The following is a 13,235-nucleotide window of genomic DNA, read 5'->3' as shown; positions in this document are numbered from 1 at the left end:
AGTATCAGATCATGTTAGGTGCTCCGTAGTTGCCGGCTGAGAGATTTTCCAGGCTTCGTCGAGGACGGAAAAGCTTTTCGGATTTCGTATATCAGAATAAGTCCAGGCCATGTTGTTCGCGGAAAGCTGCCGTTCTGTGTACAGGGGGGGTAGAGGTGTCACGGAGGGAGCCCGTACTGGTACTGGGACCCATCGGCCAAAAGCCGACGGGATACACTGCATGTACACTGCCCCCCATCGAACTGGATCTCTTTGACGTCGAGGCTTAATCTGACGGCGTCGTGGTCTTGGCGAGGTTTGTAAGAGGATTGCTGTATTGGGTAGGTGAGCCGCGTGGGATCCTTGGATGGAGGACTGTCAAACTTACGATTGGGGATCGGCTCCTGGAAGGATGGATGGAGGGTGGGACTTCGGGCCGGCCCATTTTCTTTGTCCGAGGGGCGGGTTTGATCTGATAAGATGGAAGGCAACCAATTGTTAAAAGGTCTTAGCCTTGGCATGGGATGGTTTTTTGGATTGGTTTCTTCAGGCTGGCTGAGGGACGTTGTTTGGCATGGGACAAGTTCTGCCAAGAGGTCAGAGGGACGTCGTATTTTCCTAACCCGGCTATTTGATGATTGAAAACTGCGGCCAGCCTAGGAACGATGAAGGCGATCTCATCACGAAACGGGTCGCAATAGCTTGTGGAGTTCAACATGAGAGTGTTCACATGGACTTGGCCACATTCCGAGCTTGGCAACACCAAGTGCAGGAGGACGGGAGCCACTCAACTTTTCTCGTACCATCCATCCCGTGGGCGGTTAAGATGTCTCCTTTCAGGAAGTGCGTAAACATCCAACTTCTCTGCAGTCACGTCGGGTGAGCTTGGGCATGAGTTTCGGTCTCCGATGCGTATTACGGTGGGATGGACCTCTGGGGATGCTCGAGAACTTATGAAAGAGGAACCCGCCTTCCTGGACATCCCGCGGAGGTGTACAGACACACACCTGCTACAAACACTTTCTTTCCGAAGTCTGGGGCCTCCTTCACGCCAAAATGCCCGCCGCGTTGAAGTCGATATCGAAGCAGGCGCTGGCCATGGCCAACGCGCGCTCCCGCACGAGCTTCGACGTCGAGAAGCTCACCAACCTCATCTACGGCGGGGCGTCTGTCGTCCGCGCTCGGCGCGCGGCTTGGGCGAGGGTTGAGAAGGCGCTCGGGACGGATGATACGTCGCGTCTGCCAGGACACTATGCCAAGACGAGCCGCGAGGACTTGTATGAACAACATCCCCTCTTTCCTGCAATCGACCATATTGTTGACCAAGAACGTTCCCAGATACCTCGACGGCCTCCGCATGGGCCGCGCCGTGTGGGAAGACCGCCGGACGCACCACCACGCCCACTTCGACTGGCTCACGCCGCGCTACACACTCTTCAACTACTCCCCCTTCGGCCTCTCGCCGGCCATGTTCGTCAAGATGCTGCAGCTGATGGCGACGCCGGCGCAGCAGGCGCGCTGGCTCACACCTGCTCTCGCGGGGCGGATTAACGGCGCGTATGTGCAGACGGAGCTGGGACACGGGACGTTTGTGCGCGGGCTCGAGACGGTGGCGGAGTTTGACTCCGCGACGGACGAGTTTGTGATAAGGTCGCCTGGGGGCGCGGCGAGTACCAAGTTCTGGCCGGGGAGTCTTGCGTTTTCGGCGTCGCATGCGATAGTGATGGCGCGGTTGGTTACACGAGGTAGGGATGAGGGGGTGCATCCGTTCATGGTGCAGTTGAGGGATGTGGAGACGGGGCGGCCGGTGGAGGGGGTCGAGTTAGGGGACATCGGGGTCAAGATGAGCCATAACCAGAACGATAACGGGTTCGTGAGGTTTGAGGGGGTGAGGGTGCCGAGGGGGAACATGTTGATGGCGCAGGCGGCGGTTGGGCGGGACGGGGTGTATGAGAGGAGGGAGGGGACGCATGAGAAGGCTGCGTATGGGACGATGATGGTGACGAGGTCGAAGATGACGTGGGTTAATGGGGTGCAGCTTGCTGCGGCCGCGACGATTGCGACGAGGTACTCGACGGTGAGGGTGCAGGGGACGCTGCCGTTTGGGAAGGGGGATGCGGAAGAGGTCCCGTTGATGAGCTTCCGCAGTCAGCACTTTCGGCTGTTGACGTTGGTGGCGAAGGCGTATGGTATCTTGTTTGCGTCCAAGTACACCGAGGAGGTTCATCGGGAGTTTGAGCGGAGGAGTGAGGAGGGTGACTTTTCGACAATGACGGACGCGCATGCGCTTATTTCGGGGATGAAGGCTTGGTCGTCGGCGATTGCGTCTGAGGGGACGGAGGATGCGAGAAGGGCTTGCGGTGGGCAGGGATATCTTGTCACTTCGGGTTTGCCGGAGCTGGTGCAGACTTCTGCGATGATGTGTACCGGGGAAGGGGACACGCATGTGCTGTTCCAGCCGCTGGCCAGGTATCTGATGAGGTATACGGGATTTGCAGGGAAAGCTGGAGAGCAAGGGTTGCCTGCGGACCTGAGGTATCTTGCGGCGCCGTATACGAGGCGGTGTACGGAGGCCGACTTCAGGGATCCGAGGGATGAGAAGACTCAGCTGTTGATCTTCCAACACCGGGCTCAGAGGTTGGTTGATCGGGCGGCGAGGGGACTGAGGAGGGGAGTGGAGAAGGGGAAGACAAAGGGAGAGGCGTGGAATGAGTGCGTCATGGGGTTGATGAGTGCTGCGAGGGCGCATACTGAGTATCTGATCTTAAGGGAATTTGTCGGAGCTGTAGAAAAGGTCGAGGACGAAGAGGTGAAGGGCGTGTTGGAGAAGCTAAGATCGGTGTTTGCGTTGTCCACGATTGTGAATCCACAGTCAGCGGACGCCTTGACCTTTGTCGAGGATGGGTTCTTGTCGGAGGAGCAGTTGGATGAGATTCGGCATACGCTCGGAAGGCTGTTGGACGAACTTCTGCCGGATGCAATTGGACTTACTGATGCGTGGGACTTCACCGACGCTGGGTTGGGAAGCGCGATCGGAAGAAAGGACGGAGAGGCGTATGAAACGCTCATGAGTTGGACAAGGCAGTTGCCGATCAACAAGATGGTGAAGAGGAACGGAGGTGTTCATCCCGAGGCTTGGAGAAAGTACATCAGGCCTGCCCTGAAGGGCGTTGAAGAAGACAAGAAGGAGTCGGTAGGAAGTGGCATTGAGTTTACGCCTTATGAGAGGGAGCATCAAGTCATGATGGCTGGGAAAGCTTCTGAAGTGTTGTAGGAGTTTTGTTAAAGTAAAGGTTATTGCAAGAGCTGAAAACTTAGTTTCGCTACGTTCGTATCATTCGTATCATCGTTAAATAATTTCAATCTTTGTTTCGATTGGGCGTCCTTCCTGGTCTTCAACGAGTCGCATGCTTCCGGGGTAAACGAACCCTACACCTACTCGCTTCAATATTCGTTTCGATGTATTGCCAGGGCGCTGGAGTAAGAGTCCCCAATACACCATCTCGGAGCTTCCCACGGTGAGAAAATCTACGCACTCGTTCTTACAAGTTAGCAGGATCTTAGGGTGATGGGCATATAAAGAACCTACTGAATTGCGATGTAAACAAGAACCATGATCTCGAGCCTCAGCGCTTGTCTTACAGCAGCATGAGTGCGTACCACGGTGGACAAGATTGTCCTCCAGAAAGTGAGGATGACTTGTTGATGTTGATCAGCACAGTAATGTCAGAAGGAAGCTTGAACACAGCTGTCTTACCACAGATCAAGTGTTTGACGGCGAACCGAGGTCAGGATCAGAAAGTAAATGTTTTGGAGCGGAAGATCCCGATCAAGCCTTCCCATGCCGACAACATTGCCTTCTCCAATGCCGCGTGGGCTACGTAAAAGATAATTCCTCAACTGCCTCCCAGGCTCAGCAGAATTATTCGACAGAAACGCCAGCTCGATGCTTTCGGACCGTTGCAGGGTTGGTGCAATGCTTTCGTGTTTGACCTCATCCGACAGGTAAGTGACGCAGCATTCCTGCAGTGAGCCTAACTTAACCATGAAAAAGAATCCTGTAGATCGGATTGCCCCCGTTTTTCTAAGTACGGGCCATGTCATATTCACTGGCACGTTAGCTGGCAAGTGTCTTATGGGCCAGACCTTGTGACCCCCCGAGGCGGCCCAAGACCATGACGGAAGGTTCGGCAAATCATCTTTCTCATATGGCTTCTCCATGGGCAGCCAGAGAAGCTGTTCAGCCAGTTGTGCCTTCCACACGCCGAATCTGAACACAGGCTTCAGATCTATGAGGGCTGCTCTGTCTTCCACAACCTCGTTCTCGGAAGAAGATGTTTGGTCGCTAGAGAGCGTGTGCCGAAACAGATTGGACGACCCGGTCTTCGCCGTTGCGATGCCTCGAATCGCAACTAGTCGGTCTGATGGGTATGTTAAAGCCTTTGCAGTGTATTGGCTTAGAATTCCCAGCCAGGAACTTGAAAGCTTTTGAGGCTCTGAGTAGTTCCAGCGTTCATTGTATTCTCGGTGTGATTCTCGATGTGAACACGCCCATGATATCCCTCCCGGCATGAACAGTACTTTTCGGTGTGCGAAATACCACTCCTGGTACGCCCAAGCTCGCTGATGTAGTGGACCTAAAGATGGCGTTGAAGATTCTTGGGAGAGAATGGCTAAGTTGTACTCTCCTTGTGATGTCAAAGCCCTCCCCGTTCGAAGAGAATAAGGTGAAAATGGGAGGGTGAAAATGTTTGGATGCTGGCGCTTTGTTATGAATAATCCCTCGGTCGAATCATTCGAACCAGCAGCGGCGAGGACTAGGGTGGCGTCTGTGTATATTGGTCCCATGCTCTCAGACTCTTGAAGCCACTCCTCAGGGTCATCTTGCACAATGCATAATGAGTCGATCCACAAGTATTCGATGCCCAGATTTGCAACAAGAGAGACGGCATCGCGGAATGTAGCCGGTAGATCGTTGAACGGTATGTTGGACATACGATCTTTTAGAGTCTGTTTCGTCGTTCTCAACGGCTGTTTTTCAACAGGCCCCCAGCAATGACTAAGGGCGCAGTAGGAACCAGAGGCGCCTTGACTTTCAATAAGCTTGATGGATATGTCGTTGGTCACATTCCGAGTAACGGAAAGAACCCGCCTCGGCAGCTCGGGGGCCTTCACAGCCGCCATGGTCCCAGAGTCTGATTGTTTTGGGGAAGCGTTGCCTTGGTACTGCTGATAGAGCTGATGGTCTGCCGTACAATGATCCAGCCATTCTCTAACAAGCACTGCTATTTTGGCCGGATCTTCGTCCAGGATTGGAGGCCGCGTAGTCAGAATCTTTGATGCGGGTGTGCCTATACTTGTTGGCGCTAGTTAACAGACCATGCACCCTGGTCAGATGCTTCCATGTCCCAGGTGGGCTTGCTTGCCTTTGGCAGCCCAGACGGCCAACTTCAACGGCTGTACTGTACTTGGAGTCTTCCAACTGAACCCAAGACTTGAGAAAGGATCGCTGCTGAGCCCTGATAGAAAGTGTTTGGACGCTGCGACGTCAACGGCGTGCCGGTCGCCGGGTTCATCCGGCAAGTCAAAGTCAGACCCATAACCATCTTTCAAGAACCGGTAAACGTGCTGGCAGAGTTGGCAAGTGGAGGAGGACTCTAGTACAGCTCTGCGTTTCTTCAGGCCGAATGTCTTACTGAAGGTGGTGATTGACCTGGGAGGCGGGAAGAAGTCGAAAAATTCGTAACAACCGGGACAATAACCCAAGTCACTTGCGACTAGGGTCATATCTTGGAAGGCGTGAACATCCATCAGATACGCTCACACACAACCAACGCCTAAATGAAGGCTGCCGCATCAGCAACGCACTAGCTTGAGTGCTTGTGCAAAATTGTGCAGTGATTTTGGAAAAAAAGAGGGGTTCAATACCGCAGTCTGTAGGGACGACTAGCTTAAATTAAATTCTAACTACTTTAAGTTACTATACTTATACTCTCTTTAGTATATAACTAAATATTATATTATAATTATATATTAGCAGTCTGGTCAACCTATATAAGTAGGTATCACAGTTCACTCTATACTTTTTTTCATAGTACTAAAACCTAATAGTAATACTTTAACCTATACCTAATCTTAATAAAGTAAATAAATAAATCTTAATATAACTAGTTATTAATACTTAGCTTAACTTATCTCTAGTAGAAGAGGGTAAGTAAGTAGGTAGTAGAGTAGTAAAACGTACTAGTGAGAGCGTTATTTATAACGCTATTATTCGTAAACGTATTATTTGTAACGCTCTTATTCGTAAGAACGTTATTCGTAATATTATAAAGGTATTATCTATAACGCAGAATACTAATAGTACTTATAGTAGCTAGAGCTTAGTAATAGCTTAAACCTATACTTAAGGGCGTAAACTTAATAGTATAACTCTTTACTGCTATAGCTAAAAGGGTTCTTATAGCTATAGTATAAGAACTTAACTACTACTTTAAATAAAGCTTTAAGCTTATTTTTTATATCCTCTTATATATATAATAACTATAATATCCTTCCCCCTTATTATACTTATATATAAGCTAAGTAAAGCTATATTAAATAACTTAATCTATAAGACTAAAGTTAATAAAATTAAGAGCTCTAAGTATAGTAACTTTTTTTATATTAATAAGAAGATTTTACTTAAATTCACCCTAAATTACTTACTTAAAATAGCTAATAAGGATAATATAATAAAGTTATATAGCCTTAAGGTTAATATAAAGATAGTTAAGGCTATTAATAGTAATTCTAGTATATATAACTACCTTATAAACTTCCTTAAGATAGCTAAGGTAGCCTGAAGGCTTAAACCTTAGTAAATTAGGAAAGGCGAATATATTAAGAGTATAGCTAATAGTAGCAAAGCTCTTTATTAAGACTATGCAGTAGGGTAGAAGACGTTGTAGCGTAGATGTCTAAACGGCGGAGGAGAGGAAGATAGGCGCAGATTGAATATAGCGTCTGAAGGGCAGTTACAGCTTAGAAGAGCGAGAGATAGAGGAGACTAACAGAGATAGAGGCAGCTAGAGGAAGATAGTTAACTTAGCTTATTATAATGGTTGAAGTCTAATAGAGGAGCGTAGAAGCGAAGAAGATATCTAAGTAGTTATATAACCTAAAGGTTGTTAGTAGAGGGTAAGGGGACTAGTCTAGCTTTTGCAGTTAATACTAGTTAAATTTCACAATATAAGGCTAGCAGCCTATATTATAATTATATATATATAAATAAGATTATACTTATACTTAATTAATCTAATTTTTTTTCTAAATTATATATTTTATTTAACCTATATAACTTAAATCTAAATAAATTATACTTTCTTTAAAATATTTTTTTTATATAATATTCTTTATTATAAAAGAGATTAAGTATTTAAATAGTAGCTTATATTATTTTAAAACTTAACTTTAGTTAGTATTTTTTTATTTAATATAATCTAAATCTTATATTAATTTTAATTTTAGATATAATTAACTTTATAAATATAAATTATTTAATATTAATCCTTTTTTTTTAATTTTTAATTTTTTTAAATTAATAAAATCCTTTTTATTTATATCTTATTAAAGCTAACTATAAAACCTCTTACTTTCTTAATTTTTATAAACTTTATATCTATTTAGATTATTATAACTTTTTATAGCTATATTATAACTAAGAAGAATAAATATAAAGCTAATATTTAAACTATAAAAAAAGTATTAATATTTTCTTTAATAATTAATATCCTTTTATTATTATATATAATTATATATTATAAAATTAATAAATATAAATTTAAAGTTTTAATATATATTTATATTCCCCTCTTTAAATATTTTATAATTTAGCTATTTTTATCTTAATAATAAAATATTAATTATATAAAGAAATAATTTAAATAATTTTTAAGTAGTTTATTATAGATAAATAATACTTTAATTAAATATAAAAAGTAATTCTTATTAATAATAAAAACTTTATATATATTACTTATTACTTTAATAAAGTATATATAGCTATATTTTTCAATAAATTCCTATATAATATTATAATACTTATTAAGAAGAATATTTATTTCTTATTTACTTTAATTCTATTAACTTATTAATATTTAATTAAGTTTTATCTAAAAAAGTTTAAATTTATAAATAAGTTAAAATATCTATTTTAATAATACTTAAAATAAAATAATAAAAACCTAAATTAATAGATAAATTTATATTAAAAAATAAGAAATAACTAAAGTAAAAACTTTAATTTAAACCTTAAAATAAAGTTAAGTTAGTTATTAAAATTAAATAATAACTAACTATCTCTATTTAATTTTAAATAAATATTACTTAGAAGCTTTTAGTAAAAATACTTATTAGAATATTTCTATAAATAATTATAAAAAAGGTTTCTTATAAATAGTTTTTTTTTAAATTTTACTTATTTTAATTAATAAAATATTACTTTAGTTAAACTTTATTTAGAGGAAATAATTAAAATAAAAAAGATTAAAATAAAGATAGTTTTAAATAAAAATATAGTAATATATAAAGAAATAAATAAAATAATATAAATAGAAAGATTAAAAATTAAAAAAAATCCCTTTTATATAGAGATATAATATCTTAAACTTTTCTTTTTATTTTAATTTTCTTCTCTTTTATTAAGTTTACTCTTTATCTTTTTTAATATTAAATTATTAATATTAATATTTTTTAATAATAAATATTTTGTAAATTATTATATCTTATTATTTAATATATTAAGAAGTATAAATTTAAGTAAGTTTTTACTAAAGTAATATTATTATAACTTCTTTTATAAAAAGAGATATTATTTAAGTTAGAGAAATTTTATTATATTCTCTTTTAAATACTTATTATTAAGAAAATTAAATATTATATATGAAATATCTTAATAAAATATAATTATATTTAGATATAAATAAATATCTAAATTAATTTAGTTATAACTTAAAGCTTTTTATATAATTTATAAATACTTAAAATTAATTAGTTATAAATAGTTTTATACTATTTAGAGATCTAATTAATAAAATAGATATTATAATTAGCTATTAAGTATATAAAAATAATTATATTATTTATAAATATAATAAGAATTCTATATATATATAAAGTTAGTAAAATCTTAATAAATAAATAATATAAAGATAAATAATATTATAATATAATTAGTAATTAATTTTAAATAAAATAAGTTATATTTTTATAATAAACTAAAGTACTCTTAGATAATATTAATATAATTTTTAGAAATATAAATAATAAATATATATATTTACTAAAAAATAGATAATACTTAATATAAATATTCTTATTAATTCTTAATCTTAATATTATAAATATTTTTTCTAAAGATCTAATAGTTTTAAAATTTAATAGAAACTTCTTTACTATTTTATATCTTTTTATATAAAAATAATAAGGACTAATAAGTTTTAGCTACAATTATAGTTTTAATATTATAATTAAAATAAATAATTAAAAGTATATAGCTAAACTTTAAAATAACTTTAAGATATTAAGCTATTATATTATAAGATATATATACTAAAATCTTAATATAAAACTATATAATAAATTATAAATAAATATTAGTATTTATATAAATCTTAAAGCTATATAAAAGTAATTTATTATATATATTAAATAACTAAATAAAGTTTAAGCTAAATATTATTTACTTTTTCTATTTATATTATATCTCTTATAAATAAATAATAATATTATTAAAAAAGACTTTATAATATATTTTATAGAAGATATTATAATTAATAAGATAACTTTATTAGTATATAAATATATAGAGATATTCTTATTTATACTTTTATATTATATATATTTCTTAAGTTAATAATTAGAAGAATATAATTATATAAGTTTTTATAGCTATAAGTTATTCTATATTTTAGTATTAATATATATTATTCTTTTAATATAAATCTATAAAGTTAATAAAAGTTATTATAAACCTTTTATTTTAAAAAGTATAAATAATACTTAAGTTAGTAAAATATTATTAAAAAAAGAGCGCTTAAATATAAATAAATAATTTTAGAGTAAAAATTATATAGGATTTATAATAAAAATTCTATTTTTAAAGTTATTATTTAAAAGTTATTTTTAAGAGTTAAATCTAATATATTAAGATTAAATATATAATAATTTTATTATATAATTAGTTATTTTATAACTTTTTAGAAATTTCTAATTAGAATTAATCTAAATTAATTTATTTTTAAAGTATTATAGGTTATTATATATAAATAAATATATTTATAATTAAAAAGAAATAGTTATATATAATATTATATTAATATATATAGAATAGTGAAGTTATAATTATAACTATTATACTAAATATAGTTATATATTAATATATATATAATTATAAGGTTTTAAACTTTATTTATATACCTATATATAATACTATATAATTTTATACTTATTATATTAAACCTAAATAACTTTAACTTAAACTTAATAAACTAAAATATTTATATTTATAAATATATAACTATATATAAACTTAAGTAGCTTTAAACTTCTCTATATATAAGTAATTAGCTATATATTCTAATATATAGAATTAAAAACTTTTATATTTATTTTATTATAAATATCTATAAACTTATTAAATATATATATTATATTATAGAAAGCTTTAACTAAGAATTACTTTATAAATATCTATATAATAAGCTTTATTTTAATATTAACTTTAAGTATATCTATATCTTCTTAAGTAGAGACTTTTAATTACTTATAAGTATTAATAAGTTTATTAGTAGCTATATACTTATAGCTACTTTTAGTTAAAATTAAAGAAGTACTTTTAAGCTTAGTTTTATTTATATAAATTAATATACTACTTAAAGTATTTATATAGAAGTATATAACTTATAATACTTCTTTATAGAGTAGGTCTTACTATATATACTATAATAATAGTTAATATAATAACTATAATTATTAAATATAATATATTTAGTATATAAATTATTATTATTAAAATAGGTCTTATATATATCTTTATTTTCTAATATATTTCTATAAATAAATATATAAACTTTATTAATATATTATCTATATATAATATTAAAAATAGGGAAGAGATTATTTATATACTTCTTATTATAAATATAGATAAGTTATTAAACTTAATATATATTAATATAGAAGAAATAAGAATTATAAGTAAATATATATTTTTAAATATATTAAGAATATAGCTATAAATATTAAGTAATATAATATATTTTATATTTAATATAAAAATTAATAAGTATATCTATATATAAATATTTTTAAGTAATTATTTAGTTATAATTAAGCTATAGTAATTTTATATAGAATTATATAATATATTTATAAATATATTTAAAAGTAGTTCTATACTATTAATAGTAAATAGAATTATAATTTTAAAAAGTATTATAAATAGTTCTATATAAATATATTAATATCTATATATAATTATATAAAAGTATAAAAAATAAATAATAGAAGAATATAAAAAAAAAGAAATATAAAGAGGGGGGGTATATACTTATATATAGGGGTAATACTTAGAAAAAAAAAGAAAAAGAAATTTCTAAATAAATAGCTATAAATAAGGGGTTTTTATAAATAGGGTTAAAATACTATAATTAGTAAATTTTATTTAATTAAAATAGTATATTAATATCCTCCTTATATTATTATAGTATAGTAGGTGCTTACTTAATAAAAAACCTGATTTAAGCTAGTTATCCCTGCAGACTACTGTAGCACTGCCTTATTTGTAGAAACTGGTTGAGTTACGTCACAAGAATAGCTAGCTATAAGACAGATGAACAAGACGCTGCATGTTGCATAGCACTACAGTAACACACACATTACGCATACCTTGATGATTCTGCCATTGCGATGTGTGACCGTTCTAAACTGGAACCACCCCATTTCCTCTGTTCTGCTCTCTTACGCCTCTGCCAAATCTCCAATATGGACCTTGTCGATGACCCTGTCGGCCAAATTTCTCCCGCGGAATGAAGGGGAATCTTTGCAGCCCAGGCAACTTGGCGGATGAAGGTAAGAGATCATTTGGATCTCGACCGTGCATATAACCAGTCGCCACAAGAAGGAACGGTAGAGGTACGACGACTTTTGTGCTAGCATCAGCATCTGCAACCGTATCAGATCTGGACTAAGACTTACATATCACTATCAAAGACCACCAAGGGGCTGTAAGAAATGATTCCACGTCTAGTGCGAAAAGAGAGCTCAGGAAAGAAAGAGGCAACTGAGAAAGAGGTTTTGGTAAGAAATAAGCATTGCCGACAGGGGAATTAGGATGTCTTACAAACCAGACAGTGACGACTGTAAACACCATCACTCTCTTGCCCTGGTCCGCAGCCTCTTTTGCCTGGAGATTGGCAATCTCACTCTCATAAAGGGTGATGGTAGTATGCAACTGAAGATTCATTGTTAGCATTAGCCGGCAGCTAAACTGTTCGTATTCAACTTACCGCATCTTCCGTCTTTTTGGCAAGCCCGTCCAATTCTTTTATGTCCTTCGTCACGTACTTGGCTGTTAGGTCCTCATCGAACCCATCATCTGTGTCACTGGGTCCGTTATCATCCACCAGAGACTGAACTTTCCCTTGGTATTCAGCAATGGTCTTGAGAATGTTCAACTCGTCTCGAACATCCTTGATCTCGAAAAGAAGCTTGGCTGCGTCTCTTGTCGCATCTTGTACGCTGGCGGTTCCGTGGGCACCCCAGTGGCTCTTGGTGCCTTGACCTTCTGAGTTGTTCCCTGGCGCAGAAAATCGCCCAAAGAGTTCGGCCTCTTGTCTTCCCTAAAGACCCAGTCAGCTTTAGTCCATTCGGTACAGTTTCAAGGATACCAACTATTGTGTTTATAGAATCTGAAAAGACCTGGCGGATCGATCTTTCGTGTGGTCTGGCATTGACACCATTGGACATCTTTCGGTCAACCTCGACTTCCGATACTCCTTGCCGAATAGCTGATGGGGGCTCTTGTTGTGTGGTATTCGCAATGTCGATCTTCTGCTGGCGCCCGTAGGTTCCAATGCAGTACTCCACAATGACTTTACTCAGTTCAGCGGGAGACTGCTGAACACGCCCATGGCTACCATCTTCAACTCGAGTGCGCAGATGGCTAAGAATATCCTTGACAAAGGTACTTTCCTTCTCGGCTTTGGCGCAGGATG

The 13,235-nt window shown here is 36.1% G+C and overlaps 2 protein-coding genes across 2 annotated transcripts; one reads left to right on the top strand and one right to left on the bottom strand.

The window, feature by feature from the left end:
- Positions 1-1,035: 1,035 nt before the first annotated feature.
- On the top strand, positions 1,036-3,253 carry ACOX1 (Peroxisomal acyl-coenzyme A oxidase 1; the record flags this gene model as incomplete). The annotated part of the gene is made up of 2 exons (XM_036637960.1): positions 1,036-1,256; positions 1,318-3,253. The coding sequence occupies 2 exons, from the start codon at positions 1,036-1,038 to the stop codon at positions 3,251-3,253; spliced, it is 2,157 nt and encodes a 718-aa protein (XP_036496820.1).
- Positions 3,254-3,732: 479 nt separating this feature from the next.
- CGCS363_v006110 (uncharacterized protein) lies at positions 3,733-4,827 on the bottom strand (the record flags this gene model as incomplete). Its single annotated transcript, XM_036637959.1, has 1 exon — positions 3,733-4,827. One exon carries the CDS (start codon positions 4,825-4,827, stop codon positions 3,733-3,735), a length of 1,095 nt encoding a protein of 364 aa, XP_036496819.1.
- Between the last annotated feature and the right edge of the window lie 8,408 nt (positions 4,828-13,235).

This window comes from Colletotrichum siamense, assembly GCF_013390195.1.
Source record: "Colletotrichum siamense strain Cg363 chromosome Unknown KSG_Cg363_contig04, whole genome shotgun sequence".
Lineage (NCBI taxonomy): Eukaryota > Fungi > Ascomycota > Sordariomycetes > Glomerellales > Glomerellaceae > Colletotrichum > Colletotrichum siamense.
The sequence above is the reverse complement of the archived record's forward strand: the minus strand, read 5'-3'. Positions and strand labels throughout refer to the sequence as shown.